This window comes from Pseudochaenichthys georgianus, chromosome 13, assembly GCF_902827115.2.
Source record: "Pseudochaenichthys georgianus chromosome 13, fPseGeo1.2, whole genome shotgun sequence".
In the NCBI taxonomy this organism is placed as follows: Eukaryota; Metazoa; Chordata; class Actinopteri; order Perciformes; family Channichthyidae; genus Pseudochaenichthys; species Pseudochaenichthys georgianus.
The window spans coordinates 1,338,693-1,361,261 of NC_047515.1; the positions used below are offsets into that span (position 1 = coordinate 1,338,693).

At 41.9% G+C, this 22,569-nt stretch overlaps 2 protein-coding genes and 1 non-coding gene across 3 annotated transcripts in view; all 3 read right to left on the minus strand.

Moving 5' to 3' along the window:
* The window catches only part of ech1 (enoyl CoA hydratase 1, peroxisomal), a 25,145-nt gene extending 21,990 nt beyond the window's left edge, over positions 1 to 3,155 (minus strand). The window contains exons 1-2 of the mRNA XM_034097014.2: positions 2,802 to 3,155; positions 1,182 to 1,344 (exon numbers count right to left, since the gene is read on the minus strand). Of these exons, the coding sequence (XP_033952905.1) occupies positions 1,182 to 1,344; positions 2,802 to 2,838 (200 nt within the window). The 5' untranslated portion in view covers positions 2,839 to 3,155. The remainder of the gene's footprint in view (positions 1 to 1,181; positions 1,345 to 2,801) is intronic.
* On the minus strand, positions 1,919 to 2,103 carry LOC117457945 (U2 spliceosomal RNA). Its single transcript, XR_004553381.1, has one exon. It is a non-coding gene; the product is annotated as a U2 spliceosomal RNA (small nuclear RNA).
* A 2,540-nt stretch (positions 3,156 to 5,695) lies between the features above and the next one.
* LOC117457149 (heterogeneous nuclear ribonucleoprotein L-like) lies at positions 5,696 to 22,008 on the minus strand. The gene is made up of 14 exons (XM_071205293.1): positions 21,738 to 22,008; positions 20,353 to 20,468; positions 19,865 to 20,102; positions 19,316 to 19,403; positions 18,898 to 18,992; positions 17,575 to 17,647; positions 14,339 to 14,371; positions 11,234 to 11,305; positions 10,836 to 11,086; positions 9,590 to 9,711; positions 7,074 to 7,275; positions 6,807 to 6,864; positions 6,494 to 6,604; positions 5,696 to 6,238 (listed from the first exon to the last, which is right to left on the minus strand). Exons 1-14 carry the CDS (start codon positions 21,813 to 21,815, stop codon positions 6,180 to 6,182), a joined length of 1,596 nt encoding a protein of 531 aa, XP_071061394.1. The 5' UTR covers positions 21,816 to 22,008; the 3' UTR covers positions 5,696 to 6,179.
* Between the last annotated feature and the right edge of the window lie 561 nt (positions 22,009 to 22,569).

The following is a 22,569-nucleotide window of genomic DNA, read 5'->3' on the forward strand; positions in this document are numbered from 1 at the left end:
GAACAAGAATCGGGAGAATAATAATTCTATGCATAACAATAGGTTTTCGCACACTTCGTGCTCAGGCCCTAATTACAAACTGACTCTACACAGTTGCCTACCCGTTAAGTTATTTCAGACTTTTCAATATCTATTTGAAGTCTTTTGTAGGCTAGTTGCTTTTTTAAATATGCAAAACAGCAAATTAGTATGGAAGCCTGTTTGCGCCACAGGAAAAAAAAAAAAAAAATCCTCCAAGTCATTATTAAGACTTAGCTATCTCGTTATAATGACTTAGCTATCTCGTTATAATGACTTAGCTATCTCATTATAATGACTTAGCTCAAAGCAATACACTAGCTAGCTGTAAGCAATCCTGATTTTGGAGCACTCCTGAAGAGTATACATTGTTTCTGCTCTTGCCACACGCCAAAGATTGTTCTTTTGTAGTTTCCTCTGTAGTGTCCATATGCTTTGTAATATTCTGACTGAATATGTGGATAGCACTGGTTGTCAATGCTTGTTTATGATTGGCCCACGTGATGTGACTAGACACAGTATGCGCGTGCAGCCACACAGTTGAGTGAAATGTGGCCTTCCTACCAGACATGAATGTCTCTGTCTCCGGTTTAACAATAAATCTTTAATATAGCACGTCGTAGTCGGAGTATTGATTGTAAACACAGTACAAAAACAAAACAGGCTTAGTTTAATATTGTGAGATCCCTTCAAAACCACTAACATTTCCTTATTAGTGAATCCGCGTCTAAAGTAGTCTTCAATTATAGTATCCATTAGTTCAGCTAAGTGTGTCCCACACTTAAAATTGCTCTTATATTACATGTTACTTGTTAGACGCTTTTATCCAAAGCGACTTACATACTCAATACTCAATTAAAGAATTGACTAATATGTATCTTATGATACAACTATGTTTGGTTTGTTCTGGCAAAATGTTTTCTTAATTTTTCAGTTCTGCTTACGACCTTCTAAATTGAAATGAATGTTATCATCAGTGCTACTATACAAGCTCAACACATACTCATTATTAAAAGCAACGTTACTGTGTAACCTTGTTCAAAATTCATTTTGATTAAGGATATTTCATTAAACATTTAATATGTCAAAATGTATAGTTCATATGTTTATTTTGTATGTTTTCTATGTCTTGGAAAAATGATTGCACACTAATTGAAGCATACCTCCAGAAGGCTCTGTTCATGGCGTTGCGTTTCTCCGGCCGGTGCAGCTCCACGTGTGTGACGGACTCCGCTGGGTGGCTGACGGCCAGGGCGGTGTATGGAGAGGGGGGGCCGCCTGAAGAGGACATGGCCCTGACCACAGCCGGACCGAGCCAGCTCGGGTCTGAGAGGGGGGGGGGGGAGCACAGAGAGGATTCAGAACCACCAAGCAGGAGCTCATATTAAGAGATGGTGGAAGCTAAATGGCTGCCATAGTAATTGCTCAGATAAGTAAAACATCAGAAATAAATTAAATGCTATTTTTTTTTCAACAAAAACTACTCATTACAGCTTTTTAAATACAAATGGCTATGAGGATGTAAGCCATACAAATCCAAAAACAAACCACTGCAGCGTTCCAGTTCTAGAACGCTCATACTGGCCGTTCTCATTATATAATGACACAATGTTTGCCTACTGAATTCATTCACTTACATTGGATGCATTACAATCCTAATATATTTCCTCACACAGACACCATATGTTTACCCAGAAATATCTTTTTCATTTGAAAGAGATTCCCAAAAGTCATAAGGTCAGAGAGCAGAATCTGCTTGTTTTACATTAATAACTTTCACATCAATTATTTGTAAAGTTTCAAGCTCATGGAGCCTCATTTCCACTGGTTTTGATACATTTAAATATGTTTTATCAATTTGTTATGGTAGATAATCTGCTATTTTGTCATTCACAATGAAAGGTGGTGCACCGTTCCTTCCTGGAGTTCTTCCTGCAATACCAGGTCGATGCGTGGAGTGGACGGAGCAAGCCCCTATTCCATCTCCCTATTCCAAAAATCTATTTAATATATGGTCCCCGGATAGGGATTTATCAGATATTAAACTGATAAGAACAGGTTTTTTGTCTTTTGTGTCAAATGTATTGCCAATTAATCCATGCACTTTTCATACATCATTTTTTTTATTCAAACAAGTGTATTTTGAGCTATCCTACAATAAATAAATGTACACTGTAAGATTTTATTAAGACATCAAACGCATTTTCATAAAAACATCGCCTTTCATTAACCCTTAGCCAAAAGGCCGAGAACCGAAGCATTGGATTAGTTGGTTGCGGGACTCTGCACAGTCACCTTCACTCACGGTTTCAAATTGGGTTTCAGAAACAGAATGACCCGATCACGATGTTATAGGAACAAAGTAAATGGGTACACCAAACACAGCAGCTGAGAAAAGGGCAAGAACAGCAGCAGAATGTGTTATTTTAAGTAATGTCACTGGTTCCGTTTCAGATCCTTATAGTTGTTCTAAACTCATGTTGTCTAGTCATTAGTTACAGAGTTAAAAATAAAGGATATATAGCCGAAGAGTTGAGCCATACAAACAACCTTGCCTATTCCATGGAAACTAATGCCGGTGACCTTTCACCTACAGAGCTCTTAAAGCTCTTAAACGTTTTAAAGCGGGCAAATTATACTTATTTTAGACAATTCGTGCAGTCTAACTTACCTGTATAGATTTTAGCTGTCAGGTGCAATATGACCTTTGACCAACATTAAAGTAAATGCTCATTAATATCATAACAAACAGCAGGCGAGCAGAAGAAAGCCTTGTCACTTACATTTGGAGAGAGCTGACCTGACAATCCCTGAAAACATCGCCCTATGAACGCTGCTCTGCTCAGTTATGGATAGAATTGCCCGGTGTGTGTGCCTTCACCTGCTCCACCTGAGTGTGTGGAGCTCAGAGTACTGCTAGAAATGTTAGCATGTAGCTATACTGATGCCTGCTACTGCTAACTACGCATTAACAGCTGTCTGTGCGCTGCTAAAGTTATCTGCACGCCAGCAAGTGTATAAAGAAGCGTGAACACATCACTGCTGTACACCGGAAGGGTTACCTCCTGTTAGTTTAGCTAGTTTAGCTTAGTTTAGCCAGAGATACTTCGCTTTCTACAGACAGATACGGTGGCCGAAAACTCTCAATCTCTTCTTCTTCTTTGGGATTATTGGCAGATCGCAACTACCTACTTTCAAGACCGCAGACTACTGTGTGTAAACGTTAAGAATTATGGCATAAGAAAGAAAGAAAGAAACCAACAACAAAGAAGAAGAAGCAGTCATGTGCTCAATAGTGCGTTTCAGTTTATTCTTGTTACACTTACTGACGGCTCTAGCAGGAACTCCACTTGCATGTATTTATATACATCATTCTTAATCTTCACAAATCCTTTTATGTCAATATGTGATGTAAAAATGCTATTATTGCATATATTTGAGCATGATATTAAATGTTATTTGTTACTGACAGTTCTTATTTTCTTTTAGAAGCTGTAAGGGTGGATCTGGGAGAGTCGGCAGTGATTGCAGGAGATTACATGCCACATGCAAGGAGTCAGTATGTTATTCCCAGAGACTCTCAGTAGACTAACACAGAAATAGACTTACAGCTAAAGACAAGGACAGCAAATATGAACAAAGGTTACACTTGTTTAATTACTGAAGAAGAAGAATAAGGAGGAGGAGGACGACGATGACCTTTATTGTACATGCTGGACGAGGTTAACATAATTGACTATAATGTAGAAAGGACCACTTTGACTTTGTAGCCTACAGATATAGATTTACTACTAGTATCCACAGTTATGAATAGTTTATACCTTAACAGTCTTATGGTCTGTGGGATGAAACTGTCCCTGAGTCTGGTGGTTTTACATTACTTGACATCCATTGTGGAGGTGGTTGCAGACAGGAGTCCTCACTGTGGAGGTGGTGGGAGCAGGGCCGGCCCTGACCAATTTGCCGCCCTAGGCAAGATTTTAGCTGGCGCCCCCCCCCCCCCCAAAATGCAGACACTCACTATGATTCGCACGTGCATGGTTGTAGGATGACCACAAAAACAAAGATATTGACACAAGATGTGTGCAACTGTATCTAGTTTCCTATCCATTTGAACATGATTTAAGTGGGGGTGGACCTCACCTCCTAGGGGGGTCCGGGGGCATGCACCCCCGGGAAGACTTGTTTTTATATTGAAGTTAAAAGCATCAATCTGGTGCACTTTGAGAGCAACATTAGGAGATCTATGGATACATCTCTCTCAACACCCATATGAAACAGAACTGTAAGCAGATTTTATTTTCCTTTATGGATATTTTACAAATCACTCCCCTTTCAAACTGTATTCTTGTTTATTAATAACAACTTTTTTGTACTGTCAGTATTTTATACCTGTTTTTCACCTATTCTCTTATTTTGTTATAACTATAATGATCATATAAAGGTGTGCCTTTACCTCACTGAGCTGAGGTTATCAGAGCCTCTCAGTCTTTCAGGAGAGAGCTCTCTAAAGCTCTCCCCCCCGCGGCCGCTTACACAGTAAATTTCAATGTTAATAAAAGCACAAAGAAGCTGTGTACGTTTTTTGGGAGTTTGATTTATTTTAAATGAATACAAATACAAAATTAAAACCTATAATTGCACACTAAAACCATTATTTCAAAAAAAGAACAATTTCACATAAACCTTTGGTCTTTACTGGGACTGGGGCAGTTCAACTTGATTTTGGGGTGGGGGGGTGTGTGCCATAGTTTATGGGCGCTGTACGCAATATAGGCGTAGTTATGTTAGTATAAGATAATAAGATGTACTTTGTTGATCCAAAATCGGGAAATTGTGTTATGAAAAAAAAAAAAATGTATTTCTAACTTCTTTTTTTCAATTTTCGGCGCCCCCTATGGGTTGATGCGCCCTTAGCATTCGCCTATACTGCCTATGCCGAGGGCCGGCCCTGAGTGGGAGACAGGAGTCCTCACTGTGGAGGTGGGAGACAGGAGTCCTCAATGTGGAGGTGGTGGGAGACAGGAGTCCTCACTGTGGAGGTGGGAGACAGGAGTCCTCACTGTGGAGGGAGACAGGAGAATGGCAGCCAAGCTGTCCCACCCCCTCCAGGACACCCTGTCCTCACTGTGCAGCTCCTCCAGTGACAGGCTGCTGCACTCCTTCCTGCAGCAGTCAGGCTGTAGACCCACCACGGCCCCTGGTAGATCCTCACACAACAAGACTGCCTTACCTTACATGCTGTTGAGATGCTGCTTAACACCCCTAATCTAATCATTTGTGTTGCCTTGTATGTGTACTTACCAACTTGTCTTTTTTATATTCTATAACTCGTGTGCTTTCCTTCTATATGTTATTAGCTTATTCTGTATTATTGCATGCCACTGTTGCTGTAACAATGTTAATTTCCCCACCGTGGGACTAAGGGATTCCTGACGAAATGGTAACATATGGAGTTGCAGTGGTTAAACCATCATATCTGGATTCAATCTCACACTATATACATCACTATATGCATACACGGCATAGCTTTCATAATGAGTATGTCGTATGCATTTAAGACTTATTTGGTCTTGATATATCTTCATTTATTGCTATGGCCCGAGATAAACCGTCACTGCAGATATGTAGACTTCATTTGACAGAAGACACTTTCAAAAGGATGGCAGAATAAACGCAACTTAAATTGTTTTTTTATTTTCTTAGAACAAAACAATTATCCATCTGCATATCAGACAGAGACGCAGAACTGAATAGGTAAAATCAAAACAACGCAAAAAGGTGAATAATAAAAGTTTCAAAAGACAATTCTAACAACTTTGTTATCTACTGCCACTGAACCAACTGAAAATAAAACCAAGTCTTTCAAATATGTTCTCATGTTACTGTATAAGCATAATACAAAAAGTAAAAAGGACAACATATTCTTGAAGACACGCAGGTACCAACACTCTACAACACATGTGGGGGATACATATCAATGCATTTGTTAGATCTGTCCAATATACCAAATAGGAGTTTTACTTTAAGGATCAATTACAATGTGAACATTTTTCACAGCATTTGAAAATCTAATTTCTCTACGAGTGTTGCAAGCAGTCATGGTCTAAGTACATGTGAACATGGGAATGGTGGTCCAATCTTCATTATACCAGCTGCTCCTAGTTGGCGTGCTGAACGGTGGAGAAGCAGAGTTTCAGGGTGTACGGGTAAGGACCAGCTGGAAAAAAAGAAACAAGAGACATTACACAAAAACATGACCTGAGAGAGGACTCGGTCTTCAGACTAACATCTATCAGTGGTGTTTCCATGACCATATCAAGTTGCCCTCGTCCAAGTTACTGTCAGTCAAACTAAACAGTTTAATAAAAAAGTACCCGAAACAACATCTGGGATTTATTTTATTTAAGTTCTTTGTCTGAATCCTGCTCAGTCAGGGTTGAGACCTCCTACATTCTCAGGGGCTTTTCCTTACCTGCATTTTTCATCTGGAAGTGGTTTATCAATGCCAGAGCCTCCATGGCATCATTGATGGACTCCCACTCTAGCAGCCCTGAAGCACTGCGGTCACTGGGAGCTGCTCCACCTGGGGGTCAGAGGTCACTTTAACTACAGGAACATTTCTCTGTGCATGTCAACATTCAATGTTTGTCTACGTCCAGCCTGGCTGGAAAAATGTTTCAGTTTTCCCCCCCATGTCTATTGAGGGCTTCCAGAGTTTCTATACATAGTCAGCGAGTTCAAAAGTAAAACAAAAATAAAGCATGAGCAGTATCAAAGCAGCTTACTCTTTCCTGTGAACATTTTGACGTTGACGGGAATCTTGACACCAAGCTCCTCACAAATCTGCAAAGAATAAACTCTTATTAGGGAATTACATGCTTGTATTCCGACAGTCTCAGCTTGAAACCATTATTTATAGTACATGAAAAAATACTTTTAAAATTCCAGTTCAACCAAATACAAATCAGCAGTGATGAAGAATGTTGCCTGTTCTTTAATCAAGAGTCAATGTACATTTAAAAACTGGTATGAACCAGGCCTCTTCCACAGACCTGAGTGAAGATCTCTGGCGTGACGTCTGGCTGAGCGTTGAAGAAGTGCAGCACGTTGCTCGGGTGCTGGATGCGGTTTTTGGCCGCCTGCTCCGGCGAGGTGAAGCGGTTGTTCCTGGAGCCATGGAAGTCTTTGAAGCTGCTCGAGCTGTCCTCCAGCTCATAGCACTGACCGGGGACAATGGCCTGCTGCTTGGACACACTACAGGGAAGGAAAAGTCACATTCTAAATACAAGAGACACCAGGAGAAGCTGCATTTCTTCTTCGAGTCATCACTACACTATATCTTCCTCAAGCCGTTTGTCTGGCCTAACACCTACATTAGCACTTGATGGCATGAAGCTTCAGAACCTGTGAACCCCGAGCCTGTTTTTCAGGTTTCAGGCTCGAAAATGACATTCCCAGAACAAATGACCATATCTTCTAAAAGGGTTACATTAATAATCTTTTTTCTCAAAGTAATGATAACCTGTGAGTTGGATGTAGAAAAGTCAAAATCAATAGAGATGTTTTTTATTTTAAAGTAAATTCAGATTGAACATGGTAAAAAAAACTGTAAATTATAGTGTCCGTCCAAAAGATACATTTTGTACTTATAGTGAAAACTAACCTTGGATGATGGGTTAGTAGACTAAAAGCTTTAGGAATCCAAAGTACATCATATAATAAGTACTTTTTATGCGGCTTTCACACCAGCGCTTTTCAATTTCTAGCTCCGAGCGGGAGCTTTTCTGGTTCAGCTCCAGTTTCCCTTTTCAGCTCCCGCTCTGTGCACACCGCCCACTGGCGCCCCAGAGCTGCGTCATGACGTCACCGTTTACATCGCTGATTTGCTCCCCAACGGCAGCCATTACGGCAGCTCACAACAACAACAGCGTCGGGTCGATGATCGTGTTGCTTTTAATCACACGAAGCCAGAATAAATTGAATAACGACTTCTCCAACCTTATACTTTGCTCCAGAGTGCCGTGGTTCATTGTTCATTAATGTGTTTCTGCAGCATTTACCGACCGCTGCAGTGCTGGCTGCTCTTCCACGGAGTGTATGCTCCCGTTAGCTCCCGTTAGCTCGCACTGCAGCGGCCGCTCTGAAGTATTCACTGTCCGACTCACACAAGCAGCTGATGCATATCCCCAGTTCCCTTAGCCTAAGTGAATGTGTGTCAGTCTGAATTGACACTGTTTGGTATCACAACGCTGTTATGAAAGTTTCTCTGGTATAAAACGGGTGATGTTGGCATAGCAACCGAAGCTAAACTGACTACTTGCATCCGATAGCTGCAATGATACAAAACAACACGTCTGCCTCTCTCCACAATGATCTATAACAGCGAACGGAGGGTCAAAGCAAGGTACAAATAAACAGAATCACACGAAGCCTGGTTAGTGCTGCCTGACTTTATAAAGTGTGTTTATAGGCACTACTGCTTGTAGGCAGGCATAACAGTCGACCCAGGGGAGGTGGGTTTAGTTTCCTGCACGCCTCGACGTAAGCGACGTCGCCTCTTAGCTCCAAAGCTCTTGCCTCTGGACCGACAATTTTTTGGAGCTGGAAATGAAGCGGATTCCGGAGCCAAGAGCCGGCGCCGCTGCGGTGTGAACAGGAAAACCCGGCGCTTTTCAGGCTCTAGCTCCGAGCCGGAGCTGAAAAGGCGCTGGTGTGAAAGGGGCATGAGAGAGCTTTAGCAAAAAAAACTCTTCTGGGGCCATTTGGGTGGATTTTCCATATCTCTGGCCCCCCTTGTTTGATTATGACATGTGACATCTCTTCCTGACCGGCAGAGCCAATGGAATCGAGGGGAACTCCCACATAGTCCTTATTTGGTAATGCGTGTGTTAGACTGCTGCATAGCCAAGACCGGAAGCAGCAGCCACTCTGGTGGCTACCATTAGCAGCTAACTTTTGCTCTGCGATTTTTACATAAAAATGGAATATAAATTAAATATTTTTTTTATACAGACGTTAAAAACCTATGGATTAACCGATTCAGCCGCGTGTTTTCTCGTTTTAATGCCATTGAACACGTCTTTTGATCAGATTGACAGCTACGGTGAGACGATCTCCCTAGAAGCTCCGTAAAGGTACGTGTTGTGATGTCTGTGTTTGCTTCCCCTGTCCGAGTCTGGATCACTCAGTGATGATACTAATTAATATATATCATCTTTAATCGGATATCTTGTATGTGCAGCCACGATAAACAAGGGTACTTTTATCTTGAGTTCTGTGCCAATGTCCGTTAGCATTTTTCGCTAAGGGGTCATTTAGATGCTTCTTATGAGACTTGTTTTGTTTTGGTAAACATGGTTTGTATCGTCAGTTAGCTGAGATTATTCCCGTTAATTTGGTATAACACATTAATAGGTTCTTAAATATTAAGATCCCCTGAGACACAGTGTCGTGAAAAAAAAACCCTTGGGGTTTTTACAGGTTAAAATATTCTTGAGGCAGGGCTCTCTTCTTCTGGACTACAAATATGTATCCAGAATATAGGTTAGAACTGACAGGATGAACTCACCACACATTGAGCCTCTGTCCAAACAGGAAGTTGTTGTTGAGGTGAGTGATGGAGCGGTCCACTGCATAGCAGTCTCCCATCTCCACCATGGCAGCGCCGGGCTTACTCTTCATGAACTTCACCTGCAGAGACAAACAGAGAAAAGATGAACGAGTGCGCTTCACCTCTGGGTTCTTTTTGGATTTCAAATGTATCAACCTGTAAAAAAAATGTGGGCCAAAATACGGACACTCCATGAAAAAAAACTAAGAAAGTAAAAATGTTGATCATACAGCCGTTACAGCATAAAATCATGCATTTTATTATACCTCGCTCACAATCTAAAGCCCTGGCTTGTTTCCACTAGAATCAGCCATACTCTCATATTTGCCCTTTAGACAAAAAGCAGGCCACATTCCTGTGCATTGCTGCTCTGTCCTAAAAAAGGGACAAGTTATGTTTTTCAAATGGTCATCAGATTATACATTAAAACATTTGTTTTATTGTCCTATCGTCTTGTTTAGCAGCAGCTGACAGACAGCCGAGTCAGCAGGGCGTGATCTGTTTCGCACTAAACTAACTCAGTGAAGCGTCTCTTGTTCCGACAAGAGACATTATCACTGCTTACAACGTACTGCTACCACCAAACAATGGTGGCATAGATCAAAATGAATATCCAATCATATTTATGATTGAGATGCCAATGTTTAAACAAACTGGAATAATGTTAAACCACATGCACATCAGAGCAACTCCTTATAGTGACACTCAGGGGTTAACTAGGATTAGCAGGTTTGAGAGGCTGTCTTAAGGCAAGGGTGTGTGAGGTTATGGAAGTTAAATATTCCAGTTATGCAACATAGCCATGTGCCGTGAAAAAAGAAGTTGTTTTGTCTTAAAATTAGACACTTCCAGTAGTTAATCTCTTGTTTTAGTCTGAATATCTTTACCAATGTGTGTCCCACTGCCGACTTCAGCCTGCGTTTTAATGCGTGGCATTTAGTGAACAAATAAAACCATTACTATGTGTATAGTAGCAATTCATGGAAGCAAGACAAAAATGTGTCTTTCACTAAAACCCATTCTTATAAACAAAAGAAAGAAAAGGAACTTGTCCCAGGACCTGGAATACAAATAAAATCGATTTGCTTCTCCAGCAAAAGTTGTCTTTCTGTACATACTGTATTATAAGGTTGTTATTTTGTACCAGATGTTGAACTAATCAAAAACGTTGGAGCTTCCACATTCACAAAAAACAGACACTGACCCGCTCTACGTTGCCATAGAGACAGAAGATGTTGAAGACCCGGTCTGCGTTCATCTTGACGGGCTCCAGTCCGTAAAGCATTACGACCGGGGACTCAGCGTGGCCCCCGTACTCCCCAGGAGGAGGGGGAGGGGGTCCGTAGTTGGGCCCGTAGTTGGGCCTCCCTCCACGCCCTCTCATTGGTGGACCCATGCGGCGACCCTCATAGGGCGGGGATCCGTAGCTCTCGTCGTAGCCATGGTAACCACCTCCTGAATAATGATGGAAGCGAATGAGAGAACAGAAAACCTACAAATCAAAGAAGGCGAGTTCGACTCTAGAGAACCGTTTTACTAGACAGAAGAGACACTCCGAGCCCCACTGATTTATTTCAAACATGTGTAACCTGAGAGCCTTACCGTACTCTGGAGGATGGTCGCCCAGCAACGCAGGCTGTCTCTGTCGCTTGTTGGGGTTTGCATTAACGTCATCTACGAGGAGAAAGAGAGTAAGAAATAAAAGTAAAAAGGCACATTGATACTAGGGCTGTGCATCTTCACTGGTCTCACGATTCGATTATCCTGTCAACGATTCGATTCGGTTCGATATCCCGATGCATCACGATTCATACCAATGCGTTGCATCCTCAATTTTCTATATTACTGCACATGGCTTATTCTTCATCAATGCATACATGCAGTAAATACATATGAACTCTCTTTTTATTATTTAGAAAGTGCTTCAGAAATCAATAACATAAATGTCTTGACATTAACTTATAAACCAAAATAAATGAATTGTATAGGTCTAGCCTCCCTATATCTGTGTGTGAAGTTGTTCCATCCTCAAAAACAAAAAGCTAATGCTTCTGCAGTCTAGCTGCAGCTTCTAGCCGCGGCCTTCTGTTAAGAAAGGACACTGAATGTCCTGAAGGAGGCCTCACACACAGGACCTGAGTCTGAACACAGCAGACACCAGGAGGATTTACAACAGCATATAACAACAACAATAGTGCATGTGGGTGCACACTCACATTCTCTGTATCACTGTTACATAAATCCCATGAATGTATGAGACTAAGTTAGCTTCATTGTATCTCAGTGATTAAGTGAATAATAAAGTTTCTATCGGGTCACTATCAGCCTGTCACTCATTATGTTCAGGAGGGGGCGGGGTTTGGAGGAACGGAGAGGAGACGGTGATCGCGGAAGCTTTCCTCCTGCCTTCACAAACTTTACACACGTATATATCGTCTGAGAATTGCTAGAGGGCATTCATACTCTGCAATCCAAGACTTAACGAAATCCACCAAAAACCTGACATGATTGTAACGCCAGTATTTCTTTAAAACATAAATCCCCGTGTCTCTGAGCCGCAGCGACACGGAGTGATTCGGAGCGGGTCCTTCTGCTGTTGGTTCTGGACTGGTGTTCTTGTGTTGGTGGATAAAGCAGACTGCTCCGTGTTTGGAGTCGCTGTGCCGTCTGTTCCCTGATCTCTGCGTCACCGACCGGTTTGATATTAAAGTGACAGAAATAACGTTATAGTAAAGCCGCTGCCAGAAAATCAGGAAGCAACGTTACTACTCTATAACCGATTATCTTCCGTCACTGCATCGAGACCGAAACGTCCGCATGGTAGAAACGATTATTTTCAACACCCCTAAGTGATACCAGACAAGCCAACTAGATGCCTCAACCTGCACCCCCCTCAAATAAGTACTTAAGACGAATGCATGCATTGCTGATTCATCTTGCAACCAGCAAAAGTATAAACCCCAGCTGAAAAAGCAGCGGACAGTATTTTAGTGATTGATCTTTGTCTGTATTAAAGGGGACCTATCATGCAAAATGCACCTTTGTACGTCTTTCACACATGAAGATGTGTCCGCGGTGTGTCATGGAACTCACCAAGTGTCAGAAAACACAACCCTCTCTCTTCCTCTATACCCAAATCTCTAAAAACGGGGCTGCACCGGATCTGATCCAGATTTGAACACCGTCCCGTCAGCGCCTGCTGCTGTAATTCAATGCAATCCCTCCCCGTCGAGGCAAGCAGTGCGATTCTCTCCGGTAGTCCACCGGCGGATGACAAACACCCGCCTCTTCCAAGGAACGAGGGGACCGTGCGGCAGATTCAGTTCTTTTTCGCCGATCAACCTGTCCGTTAAAGTTTAAATCTTCCGGACAAAATTAGAAAAGTGCCGGTCAAAGGTCTTCTTTGTTATTCATTGAGCTTTAAAACAAATGAATAACGACTATATAATAAAACACGCAGGACAGAGATCTATTTTTCTCCCCCTCTTCTGACTTGATCAGAGCACGCTCCCCTCTCCCGCAGGGGGGCGTGGTCAGCTGCAGCTCACAGAATCAGCCCCTGCAAAAACAGGGCTGGAGAACAGCAAATAGAGCGAAATGAGGCATGGCTCAAATGCATGATCCGTTTGGTATTTTGAAAACAGAAACGTATAAATTAGGGCTGTCAAACGATTACAAATTTTAATCAGTTTTAAAATTAATTAATCAGATTAATCACCATTCGAACTATGTCCAAAATATGCCATTTCTTTATGTATATTGTTGTGGGAATGGAAAGATAAATGAGTCGACGGAGGGGGGGCTAGGGGAGTACTTCGTGACCACAGAGTGTGAACGATGTGATCAGCTGTTTTAGTGCAGTTCTCCAGTGAAGGGGGGGGAGTCTCCTCCGCAGCCGGTTGGCGTAGTTTTGGCACAGTTCCGTTGTACAGACCGACGTTAACAGCAGCCTGTCTGTGCACACGGAGACCGACTCTGTCGTCCGGGGATCTAACCGCCTTCTGGAAAAGCTTCACAAGTACGTCGGTACGCAAATGCGCTTTGTGACACAAGTGACGGTACGCATTTCAGATTACGCACATAACCTGCGTACCAGTTATGTGTTACCTGTACTACAGCAAAAGTATTCTCCGTCGGGACTTCCTGCAACAACACCACGCCGTTATCTTGATTCTGATTGACCAGAAGACATTATCAAAGATGTTCTTGAGAAGACGATCACTACGTGACAAAAGTTTTCAAAACCGTTTCTAGTCTTCGGCATTTCGAGACAAGTGGCTGCTGAAATCAATCTTACTAACTGCTGTCTGTGCAATTTACTCGGCGCGAGTTGGCACTTTATTTTGCTTACTTTAACATCATTTTTCATGGTGTAGCCTACCCCAGCCATACCCTGGCGCTGCCACTGGAGGGATGTATGGGGCGGGCCATTCTGCACATGCGTTAAATATTTTAACGCAATTAATTCAAAAAATTAATTACCGCGTTAACATCATTAGTATAAATATACAGGTATGGCCCTACAATATATAATTTAAATATAGCATGATAGGTGTCCTTTAAATGGAAAGGGAGGCGTAGGGAAGTCACTGGTGTTGACACCTTATCCACAATGGAGCATACCAAGGGGAACAGCAAACATTGCAAACAATTGTTTCACAAATTACATTTAAAGAACATATTTTGTACGCGTACACAAACACACACCTGCATTACTCCCATTGCCATCTGCATCACCATCTGTTGGGGTACACAATAATCAGTCAGAATGGAAGCTGGGTTAATCAAAAAAAGGTAACATTTTGTGGGTTAATGTGAATTCACCCCAGTTAAAATGTAAGGAGGGCACAGTAAAACCACCATTTCAGGATATAAAATACCGATAGTTTGGAAGAGCCCGGTTGATTACCTGTGGATGTACCAGATTCTAAAAGCAATTTGGCAATTAAAATGTAAAAAAGCATGCAGATTTTGGACACCAACAGCCACTGTGGCTGGTGGATGGAAAGCTATTCCTGCTTTTTGATAAACAGCGCATCCTGCATGAATTAATATTCAGCTCACACCCTCTGTCCTGATTAAACACATGATTTAATTCCCAAAGAAAGTCCAAGGAAGCCGGTATAGATGAGACAAGACTTTTAAACGGACAGTAGTGACAATAGTTTGAGGCTCCGACAGAACCCCGACCTACACCCTCTTCCACAAAAAGAAAGGTTAAGCCTGCATGAGGGAGAAAGGTGGAGTCATGTCAGTCTGGTGTGGCAATGTTGGGTGCTGGGCTTTGGAGTCATGTGGTGCTGTGCAGTGATGTTCCCTGAGGAGGGCCTTGATTTACTTACTGCATGCTTACAAACAGTAGGGAGGAAGATATTTGCTGCAGTAGCTCCACCACTCTGCACTCAATTCATTTCATCCAACACTCATCCATTTCCTTTCTTGGGGAACAACTCTCCACCTCAGGATCGAGTCCTGGTTCTATCAGGTTGAAAGGCCCATTGGTGGGTTGGTTGGCCGTTTCCATCCTTTTTGTCCCTTTTTGGTATAGTCCGCTTAGCGCCCACTGGGAGGCCTTGAGGCTGCCATAGAGCACATTTCAGTTGGGTAGCTGGCTCCTCTTAGCCGCAAATTGCCAAACCTGCATCACATGGAAGGTGTTACACAGCTTCTCAAGACTTTAAAATATCAATGAAAAAATTGCACTCAAAAAGGGGATAGCTTAACAGGGATGCATGTAGTAAGAAAATCAGAGGAAAAGATGAAGAGATGAGGAAAAGAGCTGAATTCCATGTGGGAGGAAACACATAAAACCAAAAGTGGGCCTGAGTGTGCTTGGTGGTGTTGTCAGCAGTGTCTTCATCAGTTGTCTTGTGTTGACTCCAATGGAGCTGTGAGCCATCTATTGGATCAGTTGGTTCGGCGTCAGCGAGTGTGTCGCTGGAGTGTTTTGTTTTCATGTCAACAAGCTTGACGGGTAACGCGGCCCAAAACAGTACAGGAAGGGGCTTGAGGCTTTTACAAATGTGATCTTGGTAGACTGGTGAGTATCAGTCTACATCAATTGTTGTACTGAGATGTCTGTCTGTGTCTTCTCTGGTATCAGTCTCCGTTTGGTGTCGACAGTGGGGTGCTGGAGTTGTAGATGCGAGCTCTGGCCTGCTTCTATGTGTCTTTGTATCAAAATGGGTACAAAGTAAGAAGGGGGGAAGGAACCGAGTGTAGCTCAGTGCCAAAAGCCCCGCTCTGTGTGCGCTGTCTTCATGGCTCTTGTGCTGGAATACGGAGATGAGGCATGAGTGGGAAATCAGTCCTACATCGGCATGTTGAATGGTGGTGTCTTGTAGTTTGTCCCCTTGTATCTCGGGGGACATTTGGCCCTCTGTGTGATAGTGGCTGTGTCCTCACTGAAGAAGTGGATACTTGGTGGTGTTGGAAGAGCGGTGATGTTGTCAGCATGTATCTGCCTCTCTCTCTCCTGTGCATGTTTTTTGGACTTGCTGAGATCACAGGTTTATCAGGAGGTAAGAGTTACATGGCGTCACAGATAGCCTGGTTACGGAAGTTGGACTGTTCTCCCTTATCACACATACCACACCACAAAATGAGGCCACCTCAAACGCTATTTGATCAGAGTCACTTTGATTTGCATCAAACCTACGTTGGCTGCCCGAGGGGAGCTCCGACTATACATGTTAGACTTCAGTATGGTGTTTGTAAAAGTATAAAACACTGAAGGAAATGTAAGGGTTAGATGAGTGGAAAGGCTCGCAAACATTTTGGTTGGCGAATACATTTGTTTCTGGAAAATACATGTTGCCTGAACTGCGGAATAATTATAATGTTTTAGTTATTATAACTGTTTCATTATAAGTTAATGCAACATGTTTAGGTGTGGTTAGGAGGCCAGGAACAAATGCTGGCTAAAGAAGGCTTTGCAGACAAGAGGGACGTGTCATGACTCAGATATGTACACAAGAAGAGATCATAAACAGCTCACAATTCAGCAGTCCACACAACCTTACAAAAGGCTTCTTAGTCATTGTGTAAACTACAGAAAACTCACAAATCCTGGTTTAATCGCATTTAGCCTTTATATTGGCCCGTCAACGACTTTTACTCAAATACAAAATTAAAAAAGATGTTTTTGGCTGTGATTTTGATACGTCTAGCTAGATTTGTTTATCCACCGCAGTTAACACTGATGCTGTGTTATTACCGGCAGTGGTTTCTATGAAGGCGGTTAAAATTGTTTTATGACGTGGTAGAAATACTTACAGCTCAGGCGTTTCAACTTACAGTCACCTCAGCTGTCATGACATATTTATTATATTCAAATTCCAAGTAAATGAGAAATAGATTTGCTGAGGGCTAAAGCCAGCATATGTAAACCAGAACGACTCCATGCCATGAGAACAAGAATGCTAGCCTGAAGCTATACAGAGCAGCATACCATTTCCAGACAAGAGACTTAAATAAAGATGTAATATTTTTCTTTGTCAGCTAATTTGTTCCTGTTGATCCTGCCACACAATAGAGCTCAGACATTTTTTTTTAATCAACTTGAATGTATGGGTTTTCATCTCACATGTCTCTTCTGGTGCTAAAAAGATTTATGCTCACTGTTTTGACAGGATTTTCAACACTAATGTGTCTGGATTGTTATATAACTTGTTATATTAGGACCCTTCTTCAAAGTGTCTCACTGCATGAACCCTGAGCAGTGTCTTTTGAAAAGCGTTAAGAGTAAGACCCAAGTCAACACTTCAGTCATAATGCCAGCAGGTTCTTTACAAACAAAATAGTATATTGGACACAATTTATATCTTTGTAGTAGCATTATGAATGAAGGGTGTAACTCCCAACAGTGGCAGCATTAGGCTTCAGATACAAAGCATGTGGCTCAGCAGATGTTTGGTGGTGTGTTCAAGTGCTTTAGGTTTTACCTGGGCCTCCCAGGTTGGGGTTAGTGTAGTCCCAGGTGTCTTGGTCATTCTTGAACACATTCAGTCGAGTGGGCTGAGGAAACACAATTTGTATGAATACAAGCATAATCATACATGAACTATAGTAATCCACACAGTATGATCATCCTCTTCTACAAGTCAGGCTGCAATAGGCGCATTCACACTGCGGTAATTTCCCCACAAAGGTTCATGCGAACTTAGTTCATGATCGCGTTCACACCAAAAAGAGCCGGTACTAAAATTAGTTCATGCGAACCTTTGTTCGCATGAACTTTCGAGCGGCTCTTTTGTGAGAAAAGAGCTATATTCCTGATTGGCTGGGCGGATTGCAAACCACGCCCCGTAAAACTCCCAAAAAGTTTTGTGAAGACGCCATTTTATTATCCTCGCATTAGCATTATTAGCATTATTAGCATTAGCCCAGCGCAGAACCGCAAAGAGGCTAACTTATGGCAACACAAAATAAAACATGGGAGCGGTGGAGATGAGGAGGTGTCGGTGTTCTGGCGATTTACTCAGAAGGCTTCAGTAGAAGCTGCTGGGAGTCCCAGCAGCTTCTACTGTGTGAACGCGATCTGTACTTAGTTCATGAGAACTAAAGAGTTCTCATGAACCTTTGTGGGAAAAGTACCGCAGTGTGAATGCGCCTATAGAAAGGAGAAACTGCTGCGGTCCATCCAACACACAACCATTTTGTAGTCAAGAAATAAACCATTTTATATGATATGGCATTGATTGGAAACTATGAGCTGAATTGTAAAATGAAGTTATAGTCGTCATTACAAAAAAGTAATGGGGTTATTGTTGGTCTGCATTACTGTGCAGAGTTATGTAAAAAAAAAACAGTCTGGCTTTCTTTGCTTTAGCTGGTTCAACAGAACCTGAAAGCCTCAGATATAAAACAGCTACAGCTACAAATTACTGCTGTTTAGCTGGGTTTTCTGTCTCAAGCTCTGTTTCTTGCTTCATTTGACTCTTATACTGGACGGAATCCATTGATCACCGCCAACCTTCACTTTATACGAACATTAAGGCAGAAATGTACTAAGTGTGCGTTAATTAACCCGTTAAGCCCCGAGCCTGGTCCCAGAACAAATGACTATAACTTCACTTCTAAAAAGAGGTAAATGAATAATCCTTTTTCTCAAAACAATGATAAACCTGTGAGTTGGATGTAGAAAAGTCAGAATCAATAGATTTTCTTTATTTCAAAGTAAATTCAGATGTAATTTTTTATTTATTTTTTATAAATTGTGTTATTACGTCAATGTCAATGGCCATGCTTTGTGTTCTGCAGCGTACCTTGGCATACTCGATCTTCAGTGTGCAGCAGCCCGAGTAAATATCAGCTCCGTTGAGTGAAGCTTTGGCCCGCTGTGCACTTTGCACTGAGTCGAATGTAATGAAAGAGTTAAGGACAAGACACGCCAGTACCAGCTTTGATGAAAATTATAATACAGATTACTATAAGCCACAACATCTAAGAATAAAATAACTACTAAGATTGTCAACACTATAGAAGTTTAAAATATCTATGTCACCAGTAGAAATGGTGGTATTCGTTGGACAAGTTCCTGTTATAAAGCCATGTATTCTGTTCATTTGTGTTAGAACTAGCAGGAAATACAGCCGTGCCAGCTTATTTCTTCTGTACATTTTTTGCAAACTGGTGGTAAAAAATCAGTTTGTGCCCCTGTCAGAAAGCACCAATCAAAAGGATATTCAACCATGGCCTGGACACCGTTCTTCCTGAAGATGACGATTCTCTGGACAGGCCCACAGTTGTTGCAGATGGTGTAGAGGACATCCTGTTAACAAGTAAAAGGTTGAAAAACTGATCCACAAACAAATGTGTTCTCTGTTCAACAGCCAAACTTAACAGAGGCATAAACAAAAAGTCTACACCGACTTTGCTTTTAATAAAAAGGTTGCCGGTAGACTTTTATTACAATAGTTGATCCACGTTACCTGACAAGAACAGTACAGGGCTGCTGCTGGGGTTAACCAGGACTAACAACACTTATGATGTATATACAAATTAAATTCACCACCAGCTGCAGTGTATAAGCAAAAACAAACAGAGTCTCCCTTTAAAGGGAGTTAGCAGCCGTGAGCGGTGTCGTGGACACATGTGCTTAAGAGTGCTGACATTTTAACAATAACCCCTGTCATGGCTTTTCTCCCCAAATGTAAAACATGTCACAAACTTGATGAAGCTCGGCAATTCAAGCAAAACAGACAAGGAGGAAGTCCAAATATTTGCATTTACCGAGGTGATGGGGTAGATGGGGTTCATGATGGTGAGCAGAAGAACATTGTTAACACTTCTAGAGTCATCGGCGTCTCCCGGCCTGGATATCTTCTGGCTGGTGGAGTAGTTGATGAAGGCTGGGTGGCCAGCGATGTAAACCTGGTTGTCTGCAGCATAGGTTACAGATGTGGATGCTCCATTCATGTCTTCGTACTCGACCAGTGCCTGCCGCTTCTTGGGCATCACAACAACATAGCTAAAATCAAAATAAATAAAAAAGTTGTTTCAATGCAATGTGAGATCTACTGGGTCACATGTGCAGCCATTTGTACAAGACCACTTGAAAGTTAATATCTTGCAGGTGAAAGGTTACAGGTTTCCACTAAACCAACGGTGAGCCTGACTTTCAGCTTTGTAAAAAAAAGAATCCAGGTAACGACCTAAAAGGGAAGTATGCATTTCTTTGCACATTTATTCCACACACAAAGAATGTTCTCCTCCTCTACCTGATTGCTCCAAATTCTTGCAAGGCCTCCACAAGGTCGGCCTCTGTAACACCGTCGACAAGCCCCCGGACATGCACCACCACAGACGGAAGGGTCTTGTGTGGATCTTCGTATCCCTTAGGAAGAAAGCAGAAAATTAGCATAGGTCTTATCAAGTGCTGGGCGTGTGCCTTATGTAACAATGTTGTATTGAACTGTATTCTACCTTCAATTTAAATTGAAGGCCTATTTGCAGTTTTTATTTATTATAATCACAGCATAACCGTGAAGTAGTGGTTGGCAATTAAATTCTTACTCGCAAATATAGAATGAAATCATCTTTAGAAATGTTGCTGAGCATTGGCCATATAAAAGTAATTACATTTTTTAAAGGATTTATAAGTTAACCTTATTTTTACCTTTCTCTCCAGTGAGAACAATGCGTCTCAAAATGGTCTGATTTAGAATGTAAATGTTTTCTGATCAATTCAAGGTTAAAACGGGATTTTCTGAGCAGTATAAGTTAAAACAAGCACAACCTAAACATCAGTAAATGCGACATACAAATGAATGCATCATTACTATTGCAAACCATTATTTATAATAGTGTACACTGACATGGATCATTTAAAAGGCAAAATTACTAATTTGACTTATGATACTTTGCTACATTTTGATGATTATAAGATTATGGTTTTGAATGCTGCAATTTCAGTTGGGGGGGGGGGGATTTTCTACAGTAGGGTATTATAATCTTTAGTTAAGACGCAAGTAATTTTAAGGATTCAAATACTTCCGTATACTTATGTAAAGGGACACGCTGTTACTGGATGCTACAGCTTAATCGTTGCATTTACCTTAAAACGACAAGCTACCTTAGGTTGTAGTTGGGGGAGGAGGCAGTTGACTTACTCTGCGTATATTGTTAAATTTGTATGCCTTACTACAATGGAAAGACAAAGTGGGTGGGTATAAAACATGCAGAACAACACTACAATGTTACCCGACTGACCTAGCTGCTACACAAATGCTGCATAGTAAGATTACAATGTGTTGCTAGCTCACAGCTAGCACATGGCTAATCGTTACCGGTACTAGAACAAAGCCGTTCCCAGGCAAGGCCCTTCGACCACCCCACTCAGAAAACACAGCAAAGCTTTAAGCACGACTTGTGTTTCTGGATGTTTCTTTCTGAGCCACAAGCGTATACTATACATAATAAAGATTATACAACGGTGAATGCACGATACCCCTTCACAAAGACATATTTAAATTGACCTGCGACGTATCGTGATATTTTTTTTCCCAAACGCGCAAATCAAATTCAACCACGAACACTGGGCAGCGTGTGTTCGATAAGCAAGGGGAAATTATTTCCACTACAGCTCACACACAACACAACTCACCGTGGCCATTCCGTCAGTTTTCTGTCGTTTTGTTGCCCTGCCGTCTTCGCTGTAGTAACGGCTCGCTGCAGTAGCCATGTTGTCCCGGTTAAAAAGGATGGTGGTAGTGACGATGAAATGAAATGGACGGAAAAGTCAAGAAAAGCAAGGCTCGTTTATCCACGCCCAGCGGAAACGCGGGCTGTGATTGGCCCGGGAAGCTGTCAATATATATGTTACTTCAGTGAGAGCCAATAGAGTGGCGAAGTCCCTCCTCTTCCGGTGGACCTCCATATTTCGGAAAAATTATGTATTGAAGTCAATGGAGAGAGAAAGATTATCTTTCGATCCCGTTTGAATTGTGCCACGAATTACACATGTTTGTCAATTTAAAAGATAATTTTGCCTGTCAAAAAAAAAAATGTGTCGTAAAACTGTGAAGTAACACATTTTTTTGTGTGAAACGCTGAATGAACTTCATCTCTCTTCTCGCACAACAACACACGTCACCAAGATGGCCGTCACTACTGTCTTGCTAAACAAGGGATTAACTACCCTCACTATCACCACAATGAAACACGTCCAGAAGAATGTCATGCAAAGCTGCCTTCCTGCCTTCCTTTGATTCTCTGAACTGCCTGGTCTTTTTAATGTTTAATGTCAAGCATTTGTGCAGATAGCATGAAGTAGAAAAAGATCGCCGATGCTAATGTAGCGTTAGCATTTCTCCCACGGGCTTAAATGGTGTATTATAGAATGATCACACCGGTGTGACAGTAGGCTACTCTTCAAAGGGTTCACGAAATATGACTACTACTCTTATATGATACCAACCTGGCTGGTACTAAGCACA

What these genes read in the sequence shown, in the direction of transcription:
- LOC117457149 (XM_071205293.1), bottom strand. Translation starts at nt 21,815, where the DNA reads ATGGCTACTGCAGCGAGCCGTTACTACAGCGAAGACGGCAGGGCAACA. An exon ending in TCTATGGCAACGTAGAGCGG is followed by an intron (nt 9,712 to 10,835) that starts GTCAGTGTCTGT and finishes TTGTCTCTGCAG; the next exon opens with GTGAAGTTCATGAAGAGTAA. An exon ending in GGACAGAGGCTCAATGTGTG is followed by an intron (nt 7,276 to 9,589) that starts GTGAGTTCATCC and finishes CCTTCCCTGTAG; the next exon opens with TGTGTCCAAGCAGCAGGCCA.